The sequence below is a fragment of the Pseudophryne corroboree genome, chromosome 2 (genome assembly GCF_028390025.1).
Source record: "Pseudophryne corroboree isolate aPseCor3 chromosome 2, aPseCor3.hap2, whole genome shotgun sequence".
Taxonomy (NCBI): domain Eukaryota; kingdom Metazoa; phylum Chordata; class Amphibia; order Anura; family Myobatrachidae; genus Pseudophryne; species Pseudophryne corroboree.
Window position 1 is genome coordinate 788,079,712 of NC_086445.1, and position 22,660 is coordinate 788,102,371.

Below are 22,660 nucleotides of genomic sequence, written 5' to 3' on the forward strand. Positions count from 1 at the left end.
ACTCGGAATGAGGGCCATGGTTTTGCCCAACTGCTAACAAATTTGCTGCTGCGATCATCTCAGAATTAGGCCTATAGACCGCTAGATATTTTTACCTTGTCAACCAAAAGAAAAAAAAAATATTTGTATTTTACATTAGCTGCAAACATGGAATGTATATGCAAGGGAAACGCCATTCGGTTAGATTTGCATTCTTCATAAATTTCATGTTTCCTCTGTTTAAAGTCCTCTAACTCTCCCCTGCTGATATCTCTATCACATGTTTAAAGAAATGAAGTTGAAGAGCCAAGTTCGGTGACTATAAAGGCCAACTTTAGAATTTCTGGCAACATTTCTTCATAAATAACACACATATGAAGTATTACTCGCCAAAGTATCTTGGCTACAAACAAGTTACCGCCTAAAACAAATCAGATTCTGTTTCTATTGTATAGAACAAAATAATAGGGGGCATATTAAATTGGGATACAGAAGAATTACATTGAGAACAGTAGACCGTATATCATCTGTTTGAATAAGCCGTTTAGAACATGTAATAAAAACAGACAACAGTATTTTATTCTGAATTAGTTTAATATAAGTAACAGATCTGCTTTTAAATCTCTGTGCACTTAGCATTGAATACGAAAGCTTGAACTAACTACCTGACATAAAAGTTTCCATGGGACTATTCAATACCACTTATAAAGGGCTATGAATTTTTTTTTTCTTTTTATTATAGAAAAGTTCATGCATGCTACTAGGTGTGTCCAAATGTATAAACAAATTAATATAAAAGGTAACATATCATACAAGACTTACTTGTGATCAAGTGTAGCTAAAAAGCTGCTAGCCCACCTTTATAATAGCCATATTGGATAACTTTTAGAGGGAGTACACCTGCTTTTATTGATAGTCTACATAACTCCATTAAACCATATGATTAGAGTAATGACCATTAAGGACAAGCCATAAAACTAACCAGTTTTTTTTTTTTTTTTTTTTAAAGATTGCTACTTTTAAACATTGGGCAAACTCGCCGGGAACCCACAGATGCCTGAGTTGTTATTATTATTATTATCCTTTACTTATAGGTACAAAAGGATCAGCAGTGCCACTTACAGAGTACATAAACAAATGAGCAAAACAAGTAAACAGCACTTACAGTTGAAGACAATATAGGATAATTACGGAAAACCAGGGGTTAGGTGCCATCAAAGGGAGTATGCAGTATAAGATAGTGTAAGTGAGAGAAGGAAAGGCACATGAGGGGAGAAGGCACTGCTCTTGCGAGCTTTCAATCTAAAGGGCCCCATACACTAGAACGATAATTCCCAATTTCATCTGATTTCGACCTTTCGGGCCGATAACTCGGATAAAAAGTGGCAAATCGGATGTGTTTTACATCCGATCCAATCCGATGCGCAGTCGCGTGAGCATCGGATCAGAGCCCCTAGGTCCTTAGTGCTGCACGCGTGATATGTCAGATGCCGCAGGCATGGCTGGGATTGCATACGATACATCGTATGAAAAAGGACCGCATATGATATATCATATGAGATCCTGCCACCTGGGAAGCTGCCGGGCGGTTCAAGGGAAACGCATCTGACTTTAGCCTCCGACATGTCGCTGTAGTGTATGGGGCCCTTTAGAGTATCAAGCTGTTAAATTAATCCCTGACTCTGAATCTGTATACAAAGCACAATAGAGCTTGACTACTGCATTGTAGCTCTTTGTATACAGATTTAGACGCACACGGATATATGGTGTCAAATTTATTAGTGCAGTCTTGTAAAGGGGTTTTGTCATATGGTATTGCTATTAAGATGCTCGTTCGAACTGAAAAGATGATGTGTGCAAGATGAGTTGCACGGGATCTGGTGTGCAGAGAAGGTATGTTTGGCGCAACTGCAGCAATATTGTATGAGGACAACACTGTATATTTAGAAACTAACAACTATAATATTTAGAAACAACTGTATATTTAGAACTGTATTTTTAGAAAGATAAATTACCAACCAATCGGCTCCTAACTGCCATATTACAGGCTGATTTTGAAAAATTACAGTCTGGTGCTGATTGGTTGGTACTATATCTCTCCCTACTTGATCTCTTTCTTAGCATTGATAGTAATGCTCCTTCGTCTTCAGGGCTATCTGAAACAATAAGAATCCATTTTCCATTGTTCTGTTTGTAAGACAACAAGCTGCTGCCAGTGTCATTTCCCTTTGTCTCAATGTGAAATGGCAGATTACATTTGTTTTGTTTAACTAAGTAGCAGGGGTTAAAGGGGGGCAGAAATGCGTTCCGTCAGTTGCATTTGTCGGCTGAGCCAGCTCCGCCTCCACCAGCCCACTTTGGTTAACCCTGCTTCTCATTAGTCAGTAGCCAGACAGGCAATTCTGTGGCTGCCTGATTATGAAGGACCCAGACACATACCCGCTGTGCGCCACCCGTGTCAACAGATGTGGTGTGTGTGTGGGGGGGGAGCAGATTGTGCTACAGATAGTGAATCACGCTGCAAAAATAAGATGATGCAGTGATGTCATTCTGTCTCCTTCCCGCTGCAGCAAAGAGAGGAGGAGGCACCCTGAGAGGACCTGGTCCCAGCCATACGGATGCTGATAATGTAATGGAGTGTGAGTGTTATCAACTTATCTGACATTGTACTTTGCAGAGTAATCTCTGTGAACATTTAATTTCCTTAATGTACAGAACAGACTTTTATACAGAATTATTAACTTACTAGTCACCAGCCCGTCAAAAATACGGAACAACATAACAATAATGTCAGCGCCAGCGTCTGTGCTCGCCACAATGGAGCACCACTTGAACTGCTCTGTTGGGCATCATCTAGTGGCGCTGGAGTGCATAACACTTGAACCCCCATACAGGCGAGGGGCAGCATTAGCCTTTTATTGTATAGTATCATCTGTGTCTCATTATATTTTTTCAGTGCAGAGCTGTTCCCCTGTGTTATTATGTATCAGCTGTACTTTGCATTCTCCCTCTCACTTACATTTACTTTATTTTTGAATGGGTTGCAGCCTATTCCATTTGTCCCCTCTAGCTGATAAATGTTTACAGTAGATTCTGCTGGAGGGACAGTCACACAGGTAGGGTGAGCTGCTGATGGGATACAGGTGGGGTGAGTTGCTGGAGGGACACAGGGTAGGGTGAGCTGCTGGAGGGACACAGGAAGATGGGGGTGGGGTGGGGGTTAGTACGGTGGCGTAGATGAGTTTCCCAACCTCTCTTGGACCACTTTAAGCACTGCTAAGCAGAAACTGACAGGAGAATCAACCATGACTTTACCTTTCTGTGATGCTCTTGGCTGACTGCAGGAAGCGCGCATGATCTGCTTCCTTCAGAGATTGCTCTGCTTGGGAGATGAGAGATGTAGAGCGTTCTATGCACTGCTTACAATTGGCGATCTGCTGAGCCAACTTCCTCAATCTCACCACCTTTGAAAGAGAAAAATAATTCAAATGTATTTGTGCTTTTGAAACAAACATACAGCAAAATGTACATCATCGTCTTATTAGAGAGTGAGGGGGGACTTGCGGGCATCCAGTATTTATCAATATTAATTTTCATAAAATAATGTGAAAACGGGTGTTTTCACACCCTTTTCACATTATTTAGTATCACCTAAATGCGCTAATTGCCAATTGGAGGAAAATTCTCTTCCAAGCACTTAAATTCAAATTTTTTTAGTAACCTGATCACATTTCCCATACTTGTAATGGAAAAAGCAATCTGCCCGAAATGACAAAAAAAATTGTAAAGAAATACCGGAGAGAGCCCAGTGATAATAACACAAGCTTCAGATGGTGTTAATAGGGCTCCCCTCCACTGGCAGTGAAGGCTGAGCTCAGATCTGGTCCCTCTGATCAGCAAAGTATGTCTGCTAGACCACAGGTCGATCACTGTGTAAAAAAACGTCCAATCTCATTTACAAGGCAAAACCATGCCGCTTTAAAACAACGTCCAAGAACGGCCTGCATTCCACACCTTCAGCAAACTCGGGCCCTATTACAAATGCCCTAAATTACAAGACACAATATAGTGCTTAAATATAATATCATATACATAAGTGTTTATGCCTGGGCAGTGGCTGAGATGTATGGAGAAACCTATGCATAATAGATCAGAATTAAATTGAAGCAGCCTATGTGTACTCTAAAAAGGTTCACCTTCTCCTCATATGTGTACTCTAAAGAGGTTCACCTTCTCCTTACACCATTCACAAACAGTATATATAGATGCGAGTACTCACTTTTAGGTGCTCACTCCTATAGCATAATTTTCAGTAGATGTGACATGTAAAAAACAAGCCAACTAAGAACAAATATAGGTCTTCATTCAGCATCAGCTGCAGTTTTGCTAAAAAAGCAAAACTGCAACTGCTATCCAATGGCATAGGGAGGGTGGAACAAGAGGAGCTCGAGCTCCAGGCGCCGCTGGGGACAGAAGGCGCCGGCTCACTGCACAGCTGAGAGCCAGGTTCTCGGGCAGGGGTAGGAGGAGATGACTAGAAGAGAGGGAAGGGGTGGCCACCACACTGTCTGCATGTTGCATATCACGTCTGATTGCACAGTACAGAGAGTCCAGTGCAGTGTAGTGTGGTGTGTTGCTAGGGAAGAGTGGAGGTTTGGATGGTTGTCAGAAGAACTTTCCTGGCTGTCAGGGATCTGCATTCCCCTTTCCCTTTTCTCAGTCCTTTCCTTCTACCCATGAGGTCCAGCCTGTCAATCACATAGAAGCTCCGCCCCTCAAGACTGGAAAGAGGAGCTGCTGCTGCCCTCTTGGTGAGAATTACTGTGTGTTTATGTCTGTGTATACTGTGTGTTTATGTGTATATGTCTGTGTTTGTGTGTAAATGTGTGTGTATATGTCTGTGTGCTAATGTGTATACATGTATGTGTGTGTTTATGTGCATACATATCTTTGTTTACAGTATGTGTGAGTATATGTGTGTGTTTATATGTCTGTGTGTATATGTGTATATCTGTGTGTGTGTGTGTGTGTGTGTGTGTGTGTATTTGTGTGCTTATCTGTGTGTCTGTGTATATTTGTCTGTTTATGTATGTCTGTGCCTAAATGTGTGTGAATCTATGTATGTATGTATATATATATGTATGTATGAGTGGTGGTGGGTGAGGGTGCCGTGACATGACCCTGCTCCGGGTGTCATGTCTCCACGCTACGCCTCTGCTGCTATCACTTGCATGCTGGGTGCTGCCCAGCACAGGGCAAGGCCACCCAGCATGCTAATATCGGCCAGCGATGTGAGCGCAATTCAACTGCAATCGCACCGTTAAATAAGGGAAATCCCCTTGACTCCACAGCCTGGCAGTGAAGGCTACTGGGCCGCCTCCATTTTCCTGTTTGCCCCCCGAACCCGCCCGTTTCCTACACCACACCCCCACAACACTTTATCGCCATCCCCGCAATGCCGTGACGCCGCCCCCGATCGCCCCTCAAACACCTACGCCTGTCAGTCAGGTAGAGGCATTCGCATAATTAAGAGCGGGTCTTGCGCGTATGCACTGCAGCAGCAAACGGGGAGATGCGATCGCATCTCAGTAGCATTGGCTACTCGATAACCCCCACAGTGTAGTAAACAGTGGGAATCACAGCGAGGTTATAAAGCGCAACAGAATTTGTTGCGGTATATAAGAAAGTGTAAATAAAAAAATAAATGCGGTTATGCAGTTCAAGGTAGTTTTTCTACCAGATTCACCTAACGCTTTTGAAAAAGAGAATCAACTTAAAAAGCGTCAAGTTAATGCCAGTGACAGCTGAAGGAACCATGGAAATTGCCAACTCACCACCCGCCGGAACGCTCACAAGAACATATTTCAGGAGCGTCCTACTGTATCTCTGACATGTCTTTATAACAGCTGCATATATGGTAGGCAAACCAACTTGAACTGTATAACATTGCTGTGATTCCCACTGTTTATTTGGGTTCGGTATTAATGACCACCGGACGTGATAAAATTTACTATGCTAACCCCTACCCCCTAACACTATCTTCCCGCAGTCTAAACCTAATCTCCCCCCTTAGTGCCTAACCCTAACCTCCCCACAGTGGTTCCTAAACCTACCCCCCTCCCTGCCCCGCAGCCTAACCCTAACTCTCCCCCCTTAGTTACTAAACCTAAATTGCCCCCGGGTGGTACCTAAACCCAGCCCTTCTGTTCCTGCAGGAAGATCTGCGTCCATCTACTCACATGGTGGGGCCTCTCAGCACTGGGCAAGGCCGCCCAGCATGTGTGGTGCACCGCCCCACAATGCGTTCGCTACTTGATTGCAAACACATCGGCTTGAAGTTGATCCCTGCCTGCGCAGCCTACCTCGATGACAGGCGGACTGGCGCCATTTGTTTCTCAGAGTATCTGCATGTGACATCACGCAGCCGCCCCGGAAACGGTCTGGACACACCTTCAAAATGCTGCATTGATGCCCCCGTCCCCCCACCCCACGCCCACCACTGTCAATCATCTTGTGGCTGCATCCTTCGAGGGTGAAGAGTCGCGCACACGCACTGTGGCCAGTGGCTGTGCGCAGACCCGATGGATGCAGCCGCTGCATGCGAACACTGCGTTTATCCCCTATGTGATTGCATTATTTATTTCTTTAAGCTATTGTTACAGACATACTACATCCTTCCTTTCTGTTTATTTATTCATGTGGAAACCTACAAAAGACATATTCCTTGTCTATTCCTGGGGTCCAACTGAAGTATAAAGATTGTGTTCAACGCCTGCAATACAACTACAGTCTTCCAGTAAGGGAAAAGCAATAGGGGAAGGCATTCTTATTACCTGGGCCTGGGTCTAAAACACTCTTTTCCAACACAGAGGGTTACCAATTGTATTGTTTTATATACTACACTATAAGTATTCCTTGTTAGCTGGTTTACGCGTCACATCTGTTGAAAATTATGCTATATGGGTTAGCACCTCACATCTATATATACTACTTGTGTCTGGGCAGTGATAATAATATATGCTGAGTTATAATTACCTAATAAAATACAATGAAATATGTAAATACAAAAATAAAACTTCTAACTACATTTAATTAAAATATGATCTTGTTGTTTTCCCCTCTAAGAAGTCAAACGGGAATTTGCTTTTGTGACACAGACCAATTAAAGATATTAAATAATGCGAATAGATTGCAGCAACCACACTCGTAATAGCATCAGTGGGAGGACTTAGCCAATTGTCATAATCATCAGTGCGTATCCTGCACCAAGAGTTAAGCACCTGCAAGTTACACACCACCTGACAGGTGCATAGGTGTCTATGGGGTCTATGTACTAAGCCTTGGAGAGATATAACGTACCAGCCAATCAGCTCATAATTGCCATGTTACAGGTTGTGTTTGAAAAATGACAGAAGCTGGTTGGTTGGTTGGTTGGTACTTTATCTCTCTCCCCTGCTTAGTAAATAGACCGCTATGTTACAGTCTGCATGAGATGCATTCAGCCAACACATGTACATCCCCCCATCCCCTGTTCTGCCTCTCTAAACATAAGGAGGCATATGCCCTAAATGCTTATGCCTAAATATATACAGGTTGAGTATCCCTTATCCAAAATGCTTGGGACCAGAAGTATTTTGGATATCGGATTTTTCCGTATTTTGGAATAATTGCATACCATAATGAGATATCATGGCAATGGGACCTAAGTCTAAGCACAGAATGCATTTATGTTTCATATACACCTTATACACAGAGCCTGAAGGTCATTTTAGCCAATATTTTGAATAACTTTGCATTAAATAAAGTGTGTGTACATTCACACAATTCATTTATGTTTCATATACACCTTATACACACAGCCTGAAGGTCATTTAATACAATATTTTTAATAACTTTGTGTATTAAACAAAGTTTGTGTACATTGAACCATCAGAAAAGAAAGGTTTCACTAACTCACTTTCACTCAAAAGTATTTCGGAATATTCCGTATTTCGGAATATTTGGATATGGGATACTCAACCTGTATCAGTCAGTGGTAGTCATCACCAATTTATACTTTTCTTTACTGGTACCTGCACCTCCACCATGTAATTCAGTCCCAGTTTAATGACAGTAATGTATATAAAATATATATCCCATACTACATACCCAGCTTCTCTCTACTGTTCTATTTCTTTAAGCTGAACGGTGACAGGAGGGGTCAGAACAATTCAATGACTGCAGAAAACATAGGCCCTCATTCCGAGTTGATCGCTCGCTAGCTACTTTTTGCAGCCGTGCAAACGTATAGTCGCCGCCACGGGGGAGTGTATTTTCGTTTTCCAAGGGTGCGGTCGCATGTGCAGCAGAGCGGGACGAAAAAGTTTGGTCTAAACTTATGCAGCCCTTGCGATCACTTCAGCCTGTCCTGGAATTGACGTCAGACACCCGCCCTGCAAACGCCTGGACACGCCTGCGTTTTCCCTACCACTCCCAGTCAGTTGACACCCATAAACATCCTCTTTCTGTCAATCTCCTTGCGAACGGTTGAGCGAATGGAATTGTCGCTAGAAGCATTACACAGCAACAATGCTGTTTGTACCTGTACGAAGCGCGTGCGCATTGCGGTGCATATGCATGCGCAGTAGTAACCTGATCGCTGCGCTGCGAAAATTGGCAGCGTGCGATCAACTCGGAATGACCCCCATAGTTCTAGCCTAATTTGGTTCTGACACCAGGTGGGCCATAACATGGTAGAGACAACTTTTATTACTTATCTAGCATAGAAATGTTTGGTTTTGTTTTTTTTTTGTCTTCCACTTTATCATTGACATCATTACAGCCACTCTACTTCTTTCCTAATCACAGCACAAACTCTTCAGCAGAAAGCTGGCGCTCACATTTAGCAGACATCAGATGAACACTTTTCATGCTGACAGTACGGTTTCATTTAAGTACCGAACTCTATAAACAGAGCAGTTTTATTTTGTGCATCAGGATTCTTGCATGTAGTCCAAGTCCACAGTCTATGGGGGGTATACAATTAGGGCCGTTTTTTCCTAGGTGAAAAAATTGCGCTTTTGGCTATTTTTTGGGGTGAATGGGGATTTGCCCTATTCAACAGCAGGTAAATTTTTTCGCCTAGGCGAAAAATTTGGCAGTAGCAAAAATCGCGTGGATTGGTGAATCCATGTGTTTTCGCACCTGCGCCATCGAAAACTGGGGGTGTTTTTTTGCCAATTTTTAGGCATTTATCTTCTACCTTTTCTCTCTAAAAAAAAAGTGAAAAGGCATTGGCAAAAATGCCTTAATAAACAGGCAAAAACAGTCCGCAATACGCATGGGGTGTGTGTGAATTCAATAGCTCCAATATTATTTGGCGCTAACTGAATACCCCCCTAATACTGTAGCATTGGAATGTTGCTGAATAGAAGCTTGTGAAAGCAATTTCTTCTATATTCGCATTAGTAAAATTGTGGTGTGACTGGATAGATTGGGGCATGTTTGGCTTAACCAAGACACAATTCTGTATAGTGTAGTGGAGTTACTTGTGATTGAGTTAATTTAGTTATTGCAAACAATGGAGTATGTAGCTACTGTAGATTTTGTATATGTTTGGACTGTGCCATGTTTAGTAAAGCAATAATGCTTTAAAATTAGCTTTTTCTTAAATATTTGACTTTGACCTTAACTTTAAAAGCTATGGTGCCATTACAATTCTAAACAATCCAGAAAACTATTTCCAAGATCAATACTTCATTTTCTATGACTTGGTTAGGAAAAAAATTATATTTGATTAATGAAAGACAATATATTCCTTTAAAAATATTTTTTTTTAAATAGTTATGTAAAGCATACTGGAAATATATGCTTTGGTACACATTCAAAAGCTCTGTTATAAGCGTGATTTACAAATTGCACACGCTAATTCTACTTAAACCACTGCGTATTAGGTCATTTGTTTAGCTAATTCTTGATTAATTAGTCACTTGGGGAGCCATGCACAAAGTGCCCTCACACTCCAGTACTCTGGGCTGAGTGGGCGTTCACTACAAAGTGACATTCTGGCTGTAATTCATTTCATACTTAACTGCTGTAAAATATTACTTATAATGCTGTTACATGCATTTCTGTATTAGTAGGAATAGCTGTCTGATCATCTCACAGGCTTTTTCAAGGCCGAACAACATTTCTCATGTGGATAAGAGCAATTATAGTTTAAGTGCTAAGCAGAAAAGCCTGTTGTCTATATAATGCCAATCTTTCCAAAACCACTAGAGCCAAAACAAGCACAGCTGGCCAGTTTCACTCTGCAATTCATGTCATTTCCTGACATGTTGCTTTGGCATGATAACCAAAAGTTTGATAACCACAATTACTGCAAGCGGATGAGGGGGCTTTTTATTTGCTGAGCATGTTACCCAGCATGGGATAATAAATGTTTACTAAATTTCCCCGAAGTGTGTCCACTTAAGTGCCCTCTAAAGTGTGTAAATTTGCAATACAACGCTCCACTCTCCTTTGCATGCAAATATTTAAAATCTACCCTTAGATTTGCATAATATTTGCTAATAATTGTATTGTAATTTTGCGTTATGTTTAACAAAATACAAACATTGGGTGTATTATGATATCCCGGCTTTCGGGATGCCGGCAGTCACATGACCAACCCTGGCATCCTGAGACCAAGAAGCCAGACATATTTGGGGGGTAAGTGCCCTAACCCCAAACCTCCTCTGGTGGTGGCTGGGGCTAAATCTAGGGGGGTGAAGGCTAGGACCAAGTTTTGGTGTTGGCTGCTGTCAGTGTCCTGGCACCGTTCTACTGAGCGGTGTCGGGATTCCGTCATCGGTCACATGACCGCCGTGATGCCAAACAAATCCACACATAACACTTGGTTACTTTATAGTAGGCCATAAAGTCAGTCATAACCCGCAGAAAACAGATGATTATTGTTGTAGTAGAGTTCAGGTCTGTTGCTATGGGTTACATCCTCATGTGTGGTATAGGAGATTTAGGTCTACAATAATTACGCCGCCCCATATGGTTGAAAGACAAAAGGTTGACATGGACAAAAGGTCGACATATGAAAATTCTGCATTGAAAAAGGTAGTCAGGTTCGAAAGGTCAACAGGGTCAAAAGATCAACATGAAAATGGTCAACACAAAAATGGGCGACACACATTTTTTGCATTTTTGGGGTTATTGTGAATAGTTTTTTCATCTGGGACCACGAAGTGTAGAAACGTGTCCCATTGCGGCCTTGCTTTGCTTGCCACGCTTTGGACACAGTGTCTTGCTCTGTTTCACTTGCCACAAGGTTGCTGAATGTTATGATTTGTGACATGGATAGTCAAGGAAGGAAAAAGTCCAAAATCATGAAAAAAAACAAAACGTGTCAATCATGTGTGTCGACCATATGACCTGTTGACATTTCCCAGCGTCGACCTTTAATATGTTGACCTTTTGTCCATGTTGACCTTTTGTATGACGTTCATATGTGGTCGACCTAATGACTGTCGACCTAATGTATGTGGACCTATAGTCCGAATCCCTTAGTAGATGGTTCCATGTAAAAATAAATAAATTGTGTTTTCTTGAATTCTGCCAATATAAATCTATTTAAATATACGCATGAAACAAAAAATATTTCTGCTTAAATAATATGGTGATATGGCAAATGTGACCAATACAAGTAGTTGTAGTCTTCATTCTTTAAATAAGGCAACAGGAACTCTGGTAAAACAGAAAAAAAGGAATTTACTTATTTCTTAATCCATAAATATGCCTTTAATATGTGGCTGCCTGTCATCCTACAGCTGTGTTTTTACTGTTGCTCTGACACGAGCAGAAAACAATACGACAACCAAAGGTGTCTGACTCAGGAAAAGTAGCTACACTCTACAAAAGACTTGAAACTGCTTCAACATTGCTTTCTTCATGAAGGAAGAGAACAAAAAAAAAATATCAATCACCAGGACTTAACTGATTAAACCTCACTCTTATAAATATATTGTTGTAGTTATTCATTCCCACCCTGATTCTTTGGCCTGCAAACTCATGCGCTGCCAAGCCTGACATTGCAGATCTGTGAATAACTGATCCATCCTGCTGTCCACGCCAAATCTTATTGTGCCTCATAACTCAACTATTTCATCCATGTTCACCTTCAGCCCCATATAGCCTTAGTTTGCAATCCAAAGCCAGCATCCCGAGTCAGATGCAGATGAGTCCTTGAACAGCTCATGATGTGGTATATACATGAGTCAGGGGACCAAATAAACATGGGTTATAGCAGGATAGCACAGCTGTGGATAAATGTGTGGCAGGAGAGAAAGTTACGTACGAAGGCTGTTCTTATACACTGGGGATTGTAGAGGGTTTTGGCAAAAGACATTGTGATTAATTTTGAGGTTGCATTAAAGTTATATAATACATATCAAGTATATTATAAAAGGAGATGTAAAATTACTCTTTCCATGCCTATATTTACTTGCAATATGTTATGTGTTGAAAAGGCCAAAACATTAAAATAAAAGCTGCAACTAGAAGACAATAGACAGATAAATGTGGTATGTACAGTACAGCACAGTAGAGCAGTGACTGTTTACCTTATACCAGAGTAGCAGATGGAGGACCAAGGCAACTTTGGGACACAGGGGTAGTCTTTACTGCCTAACTTTGACACCTCAACTAGGATTACTTTAATTATCAGCATTGCTTGCTGACACGGGATGGAATCTGAATCCCCACAGTCAGAATGCTGACAGCAGCATCCCGATGGGAGTATTTTAACCCCACCCCTCCAACAGCCGAACTTTAACCAACCCCACCCGCCGCCTAACCCTAGCTGTCCCCTGCAGCAGTCTGTTCCCTATCTCCAACCCTCCCCCTAGTGACTAAACCTAACTCCAGTACTTACCATCGGAGCCCTGTCAGTATTCGGACTGCATTCTGCTGTCAGATGACTACTGGGCATAGTCCCCCTGCAATTCTGTCAGCTGTTAAAGGGAGCAATCCTGAATATTTTATCGGTAGTCTCAAAGTTTATGTCATTTCTTCCATACTACAATGGACCAATACACCATGGCTGCCTTGAACCATTATTATTATTATTATTATTATTATTAATAATAATAATGTGTTGTATCCCTTGGATAAACAGAATTATGTTCAACTTTCTAATCACTGAAAAATGACAATACAATAGTAGATAATTTATACATATATATATATATATATACACACACACAGTGGGGAAAACAAGTATTTGGACAGCCACTGATTGTGCAAGTTGACCCACTTAAAAAGATGAGAGAGGTCTGTAATTTCCATCATAGGTACACTTTGTGAGAGACTGAATCTGGAAAAAGAAAACCCCAGGAAATCACATTGTATGATTTCTAAACAATTTACTTGTATATTCTTGTGGAAAACAAATATTTGGACACCTACCAATCAGCAAGATTTCTAGCTCTCACAGGCCTGTTACTTCTTCTTTAAGAAGCTCTCCTATCCTCCACTCGTTACCTGTATTAATGGCACCTGTTTGAACTGGTTATCTGCATAAAAGACACCTGTCCACACCCTCAAACAGTCAGACTGTTACCTCTCCACCATGGCCAAGACCAGAGAGCTGTTTAAGGACACCAGGGACAAAATTGTAGAGCTGCACAAGGCTGGGATGAGCTACTCGACAATAGGCAAGCAGCTTGGTGAGAAGAGATCAACTGTTGGCGCAATTATTAAAAAATTGAAGAAATACAAGATCAATGACAATATCCCTCGACCTGGGGCTCCATGCAAGATCTCACCTCGTGGGGTATCAATGATCTTGAGAATGGTGAGGAATCAGCCCAGAACTACATGGGGGGACCTGGTCAATGACCTCAAGAGAGCTGGGACCACAGTCACAAAGGTTACCATTAGTAACATACTAAGTCGTCATGGATTGAAATCCTGCAGCGCGCCGAAAGGTCCCCCTGCTTAAGCCAGCACATGTCCAGGCCCATCTAAAGTTTGCCAGTGACCATCTGGATGATCCAGAGGAGGATTGAGAGAATGTAATGTGGTCAGATGAGAGCAAAATCAAACTTTTTGGTATAAACTCCACTCACCATGTTTGGAGGGAGAAGAATAATGAATGGCATCCCAAGAACACCATACCCACTGTGAAGCATGGGGGTGGAAACATCATGCTTTGGGGCTGCTTTTCTGCAAAGGGGACAGGACGACTGATCCGTATTAAGGAGAGGATGAATGGGGCCATGTATCGTGAGATTTTGGGCAAAAACCTCCTTCCCTCAGTAAGAGCATTGAAGATAGAACGTGGCTGGGTCTTCCAGCATGACAATGACCCCAAACACACCACCCGGGCAACTAAGGAGTGGCTCCGTAAGAAGCATTTCAAGGTCCTGAAGTGGCCTAGCCAGTCTCCAGACCTCAACCCAATAGAAAATCTGTGGATGGAGTTGAAGGTCCGTGTTTCCCAGCGACAGCCCCAAAACATGACAGATCTAGAGAAGATCTGCATAGAAGAGTGGGCTAAAATACCTGCTACAGTGAGTGCAAACCTGGTCAAGAACTACAGGAAACTTTTGACCTTTGTAATTGCCAACCGAGGTTATATTAAAAAGTATTGAGTAAAACTTTTTGATTGTCCAAATATTTATTTTCTGCAAGAATATACAAATAAATTGTTAAAAAATCATAAAATGTGATTTCCTAGGTTTTTTTTTTCAGATTCTGTCTCTCACAGTTGAAGTGTACCTATGATGGAAATTACAGACCTCTCTCATCTTTTTAAGTGGGTCAACTTGCACAATCGGTGGCTGTCCAAATACTTTTTTGCCCCACTGTGTATATATATATATATATATATATGCCAAGAGGTATACTTTGTGTCATAGCTCTCTGGAAATGGCTAATTTGAAGCATATTCTCTTTAGTAAGGACAAAGTATTTAAGGTTCTTTATATTACTATACAGTCAGGCTGAAAAAAACTATGCTCTGTTCGTAAGGAAAAAAAATGTAAGTTCTCCACTGTAAGTAATAAAAGAAGAGTCATTAATGCTGCTTTCACATCGCAAACCCTGCTTTTAAAACGTTTCTTAAAACGGGTCTTAAAACGGGTCTGAGCAGTTTAGCCCCCTTCACATCGCATGTTGTAAACAGTATATTACCATTTCATTACCGTTTTGGTACCTTTCACACTGAACCCGTTTCACCCATAGAAAACAGTGGTTGTCATTGTAAATTGACTTTTCTGGCCCACACATTATTAATAATTATTAATTATTAATTAATTAATTATTAATAATTTGGCTAGTCGTACGATGGAACCCAGCAGCTTCAAGCATCTTTACCATGTTTTTGTAGATTACTGCATCCTTCACTGTCCCAGTGACTTGTCTACATATTTCTTCATCCCCTCTGATCCTAAGCAGCTCCCTAACCTCCTCATCACTCCAATTTGCCATTTTAAACTGTATTCTGTATAATAAAACACTCCCTTCACTCTCATGTGTTTCCTCCAGTTTATTTCCTGCTTCTGCCTGGTGACATCATGCATGGAGACAGCCTATCACCTTCTGTGGCTTGGAAATACCGTTTCTGAGCCTTTCACACTGCACAATGAAACGGGTCTGAACCGTGTAGGACCCTGCTTTTTAACCGTTTCAAAATACCGGTATTTTGAAAACGGTAAATTCAAGTTGGCCCTTTCACATCGCAGCTAGAACCGTTTTGGAAGGCTTAAAAATCGGCAATTAACCGGGTTAAAGCTGCAGTGTGAAAGCAGTATAATTTGCTGGCCGAAACACTATGTGTTGGCCTGTGTAGGAATCCCCTTTCAGATATACTGCATGACTGCATTTGTACCCATACTAAAAGTCATCTGTCCTCCTTTTCTTGAAGCTATAGCTTAAAAAGACAACTAGAATCTAAACTGCTTTGCAAAATGTATTTCCCTCGTTCTGTCCAATTTTCTATCAAAGCCCTCATGGTATTTGAAAAAAACAAACAACAACTACTTACGACATTTCACCTCCTGGAACGCTGCCCTTCAAACACTTTTACATCAGTGATAAGCCAATAGGGGTTTATGTGAAGTTAATTAGAGGAGCATGACAGCTTAGTGAACCATTAAAACAAAACTGGACTTTATTCTTAGAGAGCAGATTTCTCACAAAGCCCTAGCAGACTTGACATTTAAAGATGGCTTTTTAGGTTACAGAATATCACATACCAGGTCTGCACAGCAAGGCTGGAATATTAGTACAAAACAAATAAAGTCTCAGCAGCTGCATAAAAGTATTTTATCTTTAAGACAGGTATATGTAGCAAAGAAACACAATGACATATCGCCATACTTGCCTACCTGACCCTCTCCATGAGGGAGAAAATGCTCTGTTCCTGGACTTTCCTGGTAATGTATGATTGCCATCACCTGTGGTGAGCTAGTTAATTGATAAGAAAGGTGTTTCACCACAGGTGATGGCAATCATCCATTACCAGGAAAGTCCGGGAACAGAGCATTTTCTCCCTCATGGAGAGGGTCAGGTAGGCAAGTATGCATATCGCACCCAAGTCAATATGTGAACAAAAGTAGGTAAAATTTTGTGACCACTTCAGGACAAGAAGTATATTCCAATATATGTAGAAAAGGTGAAATATAATGTAAAGAACAATTATACAATGTGAATATAGTGTTTTACACACAATTTGAAAGATGATTCTCCATAGTCCAGATTGCTGCATTAAAAGACTGGTTTCTCTTATAAGTTTCACCTGTGTTATAACAGAAAGCTCAGAGAGAGTAATCAGCTTCCGTCATAAAAAATGTAACAAAAAACTTCTTGTCCCGGAAATGGGTAATTTGAAGCATTGCAAATTATTAAATTTAATAAGGTGTTATATCTGATTAAATATGAAGTGATGGTGACAGGAATGGACATAGTAGTGACATTAATATAAATAAGGGAAACAAATGCAAAACCTGTTGGGTTTCTGAGAGACAGACACAGACATATGTGATCAGACAGGTTATGGAATGGGAGAAACCTCAGCTTTTATGGCATAAGTGAGTTAGAGTGCTGTTGGCTGCTTCCCAAGACTTATAGAAGGGTTTGAACAAATCTGTATGTACACTTCCCATTTCTGATACAACTAATATGTGCAGGGTAGCGGAATATAATGCACTCAGCATTAGGGATCAATAGAAGCAGTCATTACACACACACCATTGACATTATAAACCCTAAGGGCTGAAACACACTACCCGGCTTTTGCCGGACGGGAAAAAGCCGGACTGCTTTTTCCCGTGCCGGCATTGTAGTTAACAGTGTGAGGGCTAGGGTCCCTTCACACTGCACGGCCCCGGCCCGGCTGCCGGGTTGCAGCCGGGTCTCACCACTGGAAGGTCCGGCGGCCGGGCGGCCGCCGGGCCGTCTTTGGAGCCAGTAAACCGTGTGTGTGAAGGGGAGCTTTCACACACAACAGTTTTTTCTGAAGCCGTGTCTGATGCTGCGCATGCGCACAGCATCACACACGGCTCAAAGCCGTCCTGTGTGACAGACACTGCCGGTTTCTCCCGGATGGCAAAAAGCCGGACAAAGTTTGTCCGGCTTTTTGCCATCCGGGAAAAACCGGAGTGTGTGTTACAGCCCAAAGGCTTAGATTGGGTACTTCTATATCCTATGTCATTTTTCATCTATCCATCTATAATATACATTTTAAACCTGTGCATGCATATTATACAAATAAACAGTATACACACAATGTGGATATTCATTTACCTTTCCTTCCTTAATTTTTGTTCCAATCATTTGTCTTCTCTGTTGAATAATTTCAATGAGTTGATCGCTCTCTTCCATTAATTTAGCTTCTTGTCGGGATGCATTTACCTGTAACCAAGATTAATAAAGCTGAACGTGATACAGAAGACAGTAACAAAATCTGGTCCTTTACTAGATAAGATAAAATGCAATTAGATCTAACATAAATCATTAATCCTTTTTTTTTTTAAACTAAACTAATTTGGTGCTTTAGCATAAAATTTGCTTTCAATTTGATTAGTCGGATTCAAAATAGCCACACACTGTAGCTAATCATACACATACAGGTAGTGCAGTCAGTTCACAAACACTATTGGCTGTGGCTACTATAGAGTACTGTGTCTGTTTAATAGAGAGCTGGATTAGGAAAAGAAGCAGTGCAAGAATCCAAATTTAGTGATAACAGAAAGTACACTCTAAAGCAGAGGTTCCCAAACTCGGTCCTCAAGGCACCCTATCGGTCCAGGCTTTAAGGATAACCATGCATGGACACAGGTGACTTAATTAGTACTTCAGTCAATTTGATTTAACCATCTGTGCTCAGCAATGGATATCTAGGGTGCCTTAAGTGCAGAGTTTGGGATCCACTACTCTAAAGTATAAACAGAAAAAGATCAGTGGCATCATATTAAATCACTATATGAAAGCCAAGCAGATTGTAAATCCTTCAGGGCCACTTAATTCCGGTGATAAAATATAGAGCTTAAAATGAGTCCCTCACACAAGATAAATATATAACTATAGTTATCAGAATGGCACTTCAGTTTGAAATATATATATATCTGTATGTCTACATATCTATATATCTCTACCTATCTATCTATCTATCTATCTATCTATCTATCTATCTATATCAGAGAAAGAGAGCGAGACAAAGAGAAGGGAATGGCGTCATTCACAGGATTTCACAACCTACAGAAGGCACCGGAGCGCTAGATCAAATGATAATTGATCTGGCGGTCTAGTGTCTTCTGTTGGTTGTGAATTCCTGTGGGTGTTGCCATTTCCCTTCTCGAAATAATTGACATGGCGGACACCAAGGAGGTTGCTTATTCTTGCGGAGTGGCGATTAACATCTGCTTGATATAAATATCTATCTATATATATATCTATCTATATATATTATATATATATATATATATATACACACACACACACACACACACACACACACACACACACACACACTATATATATACATATATATATATATATATATATATACACACACACACACAGCGCAAACAAATCTCTAACATATATATATATAAAATATACAGATAAAACTAAGACACGTATTCACATGTACCAGCAAGTTTGTTGTCTACTGCATAAGATGCCCGTGCAGTTTATATTACATTGGCAAAACGGTATGCCAGTTCAAAGAACGGATGGCGCAACATCGGAGTGCTATAAAACAGGCATTAGAGGGAAAGAGTATAGATCAGCCCGTTGCCAAACATTTTAAAGCTTGTAATCATAGCCTCTCATCGTTGCGCTATATGATGTTGGATCATGTAAAGGAAGATATTAGAGGGGGTGACAGAGGGAGAACCCTTTTACAACTAGAGATTAAGTGGATACATTTACTGAATACTGTCTCCCCTCAGGGTTTAAATGAGATGATTTCATTCAATTGTTTTCTATAAGTGCCGTGACTCTAGGACTTTGTTACTACATATGATTATTTATGTATTAATCATGTGACTATTGTTTACATTCCTGTAGGTGTTACCATGGTGACGGATTCACAGTAGTTTTGTCCCTGCTGCCGTCCTGACGCCGTCTGCATGTGATGACGTCAGCGGAAGTGGAGGGAGTAGTTATGCACGTTTTTCACCTGGTGTCTTTTTACTATGTATAAAGGTAAGCTCATTTCATGTATTTTACATACCTGACGAAGGTTTATAAAACCGAAACGTTGTTGTACCCAGGCGTGTCCGGGTCCTTTTTTTGAAACGAGTCCGAGAGTGTCGCCTATTACATGAATTTGTAAACTACACGGAAGGAGGGCACCAGGCCGGTTGCAAGTATATGCTGAGTGGAGTGCCGAGTGATTCTATGACTATATATATATATATATATATATATATATATATATGTATGTATGTTAGAGATTTCATAACTCATCAGAGAAAATGTTAGCGATGAAGTCATATCATAATAACTCAAGCAAATTGTCTCAACATTGTGGTAAAAATCACAGGACTGCCAGTTTCTGACTTCATGAAATCAGATACACTTGGATTTTAATGTTGCATGAAGTTTTACCACAGATAAAAATCTGAGTAAGACAAAACATAAAGACAAAAAAATACATTTATTCAAACACGGCAACAGTATCCAAGTGAACCAAGTGCAAGAGGGACAAGCAATCTACAAGCTCATACATACGCACACAAGTAGACGCACGTATAAACAAACTACAAGCCTGCTTGAAATGATTCTGCATGTGACAGAATAAAGAATAAAATGTACCAATCTCTGGATAGCATTTCTACAAGTGAATGCACGTACCAGCCTGCAGGTCAGCGTCCAACTTCTCAGTTATTTATGCAAGGTGTGAATATAAAATGACAACTTGTTTTCCTAGTCTTAGCATGCCGAAGATGTGTACTTTTGAGGAATTAGCGAATTAATCATTTATACTGTGCTGAAACAAAATATGGGATCAGGCTGTACAGTACACCCATGTGCACTTTAAACTATTCAAATATAAATATTTTTGTTTTTTTTTGGTTTTGTCTCAGTATCTGTAATCCAAGCTAGTAATCTGGATATATGAAAACTTTCAATTGTATGTTGCAATGGCTCTGAAATTCTGACACATTTGCCAGTGTACATACTGCATACATGAAGGAAGCATGGCACCATCTAAAAAATTTTTATATAATAATAACACAAAAAAGCTCCCACACCCCCATAGCCACATGGTCTAAGACTCTTCCTGTTTATATTATAATGAAACGCGTCACTGGGAGTAGGATCACAAGTGACAGATTTGCCTTAGTTACTGGATTCTACCACTACACAACAACCAAATATAACATGAAATGGAAAAAGACAAGAACAATAAGCAACCTGGAAACTCACAGATGGTCAAAGTATGCCGACACATTTGTTTAGATGATAGGTAAAAAAAAGAAGAAGCCCAAAACACCTTACTACAATACCTGTTTATGCAACCAAATTAAATAGGAAGATATCTGATAGAGTATTATGGGGGTTATTCAGGTTTGTTAGCAAACAAAAAAAGTAAGCAATTGGGCAAAATCATGGTGCACTGCAGGTGGGGCAGATGTAACAGGTGCAGAGAGATTTCGATTTGGGTGGGTTATACTGTTTCAGTGCCGGGTAAATACTGGCTGCTTTGTTTTTACACTGCAATTTAGATTTTAGTTAGAACATACCCCACCCAAATTTAAATCTCTCTGCACATGTTACATCTGCCCCACCTGCAGTGTAACATGGTTTTGCCAACTTGCTTACTTTTTTGGTTTGCTAACAAACCTGAAAAAGGCCCTATGTTCATAAGGACAAAACACTAATAAGTGACTTACAAATCTGTGTGGCCAGATTTCATCCCCATAGATCTGTCACTAGAGCCAGTATAACCATCACTAGTGCTATCCAGCCTTGACTAATAATCTCTGTAATATGTAAATCAGCGGCATGGGGTCCCAGTAGTAGTGAAAACCAGCGTCAGCTATGGTGATGGGCAGAGAAGGAATCCCAGCGATACCAATCCATATGGTACAGGGGACTCTACATTGCTCTTGTAAGCATGGTCAGAGGGATGCACATGCCCACCGAAGCCCCATTTAGGCTTCCAATTCTTATGCTCTTTTGTGCCAGCCCTCGCAGGTGCTCCAAAAAGATTGGCACTTTTTCATTATGTGTAAAAATAAGTTTAAATGACCAAAGTACATGCCTGTAACTCAACCTCTAATTAAAAAATCTACTCTGTAAAAACAAAAATATTTATTTCAGTCAATGCAGTCAAAACCCCAATTGTGTATTTCCCACACAGTACTCTTTCTTGAATCAACATAATGCAAATTTTCAAAAACCCTACGGTAGACTGAGGATAAAGTGGGATAAAAAAAAAAAGATATTGGTGCTTGTCTATTATTACAGTAGAGTGGGGTCCAATTTACTCATTGTCCACACCCTTTAGAACCTTTCAATATGGGAATATAGGAGAGGGTCACTCCATTCTCTGGGCCTCTTTCCTCCTCTGAGGGAAGAAGTCATGCGAGAACCTGTCTGGGAGATGGTTACCGCATGGCTAACACTGTGACTGTTTGCAGGGAGGCCAGTATAGACATTTTATAAATATGTTGCTTTTATCTTTGTCAGGATTGGTTCTGTTTAACTCTTATCTGTGACAACAGGACAAGCTCCCAAAGAATGTAATGAAATGTTATTTTACCAAAACCCCTACCATCCATTTAAGCAGTGATGTTTCAGCAATGGACTATGACTGGGCCAATGTCACTGAGCAGAAGGTATATAACGCTATCAGGTCATTTAGTATTAGGGTTTTGCTGCAACACAGTTCCAGTTCAGCTTAGTAAGAGGATACCTCCTAAGTGCATTTCCACCTTTGCCGAATGTACTTAGAATGAAAACAAATTCTTTGTCTAGACAGGTATATGAATAGGAAACTGAGTTACTCCTTTTACTACATGTATTGTTTAAAGAACTGGTGTGTACATTCTGAACTGAAAGCATTTCCCTGTGCTCAGGTAGGAGAAAAGGTTACAAACATATTTGTTTCTATAGATTACAAATAAGAATCAGCAATATATACAAATAAGTGATATTCATTTACAAATTTTAGGTAACATGCTACAGCAGTGCGGTT

General features: G+C 40.7%; 1 protein-coding gene across 9 annotated transcripts in view; it reads right to left on the reverse strand.

Annotated features, from left to right (window-relative positions):
• The window catches only part of MID1 (midline 1), a 717,600-nt gene that overhangs the window by 133,199 nt on the left and 561,741 nt on the right, over positions 1–22,660 (reverse strand). For all 9 annotated transcript variants that reach the window (XM_063955554.1, XM_063955560.1, XM_063955550.1 and 6 more), the window contains 2 exons: positions 17,755–17,862; positions 3,295–3,443 (listed from right to left, as the gene is read on the reverse strand). In XM_063955554.1, the coding sequence (XP_063811624.1) occupies positions 3,295–3,443; positions 17,755–17,862 (257 nt within the window). The remainder of the gene's footprint in view (positions 1–3,294; positions 3,444–17,754; positions 17,863–22,660) is intronic.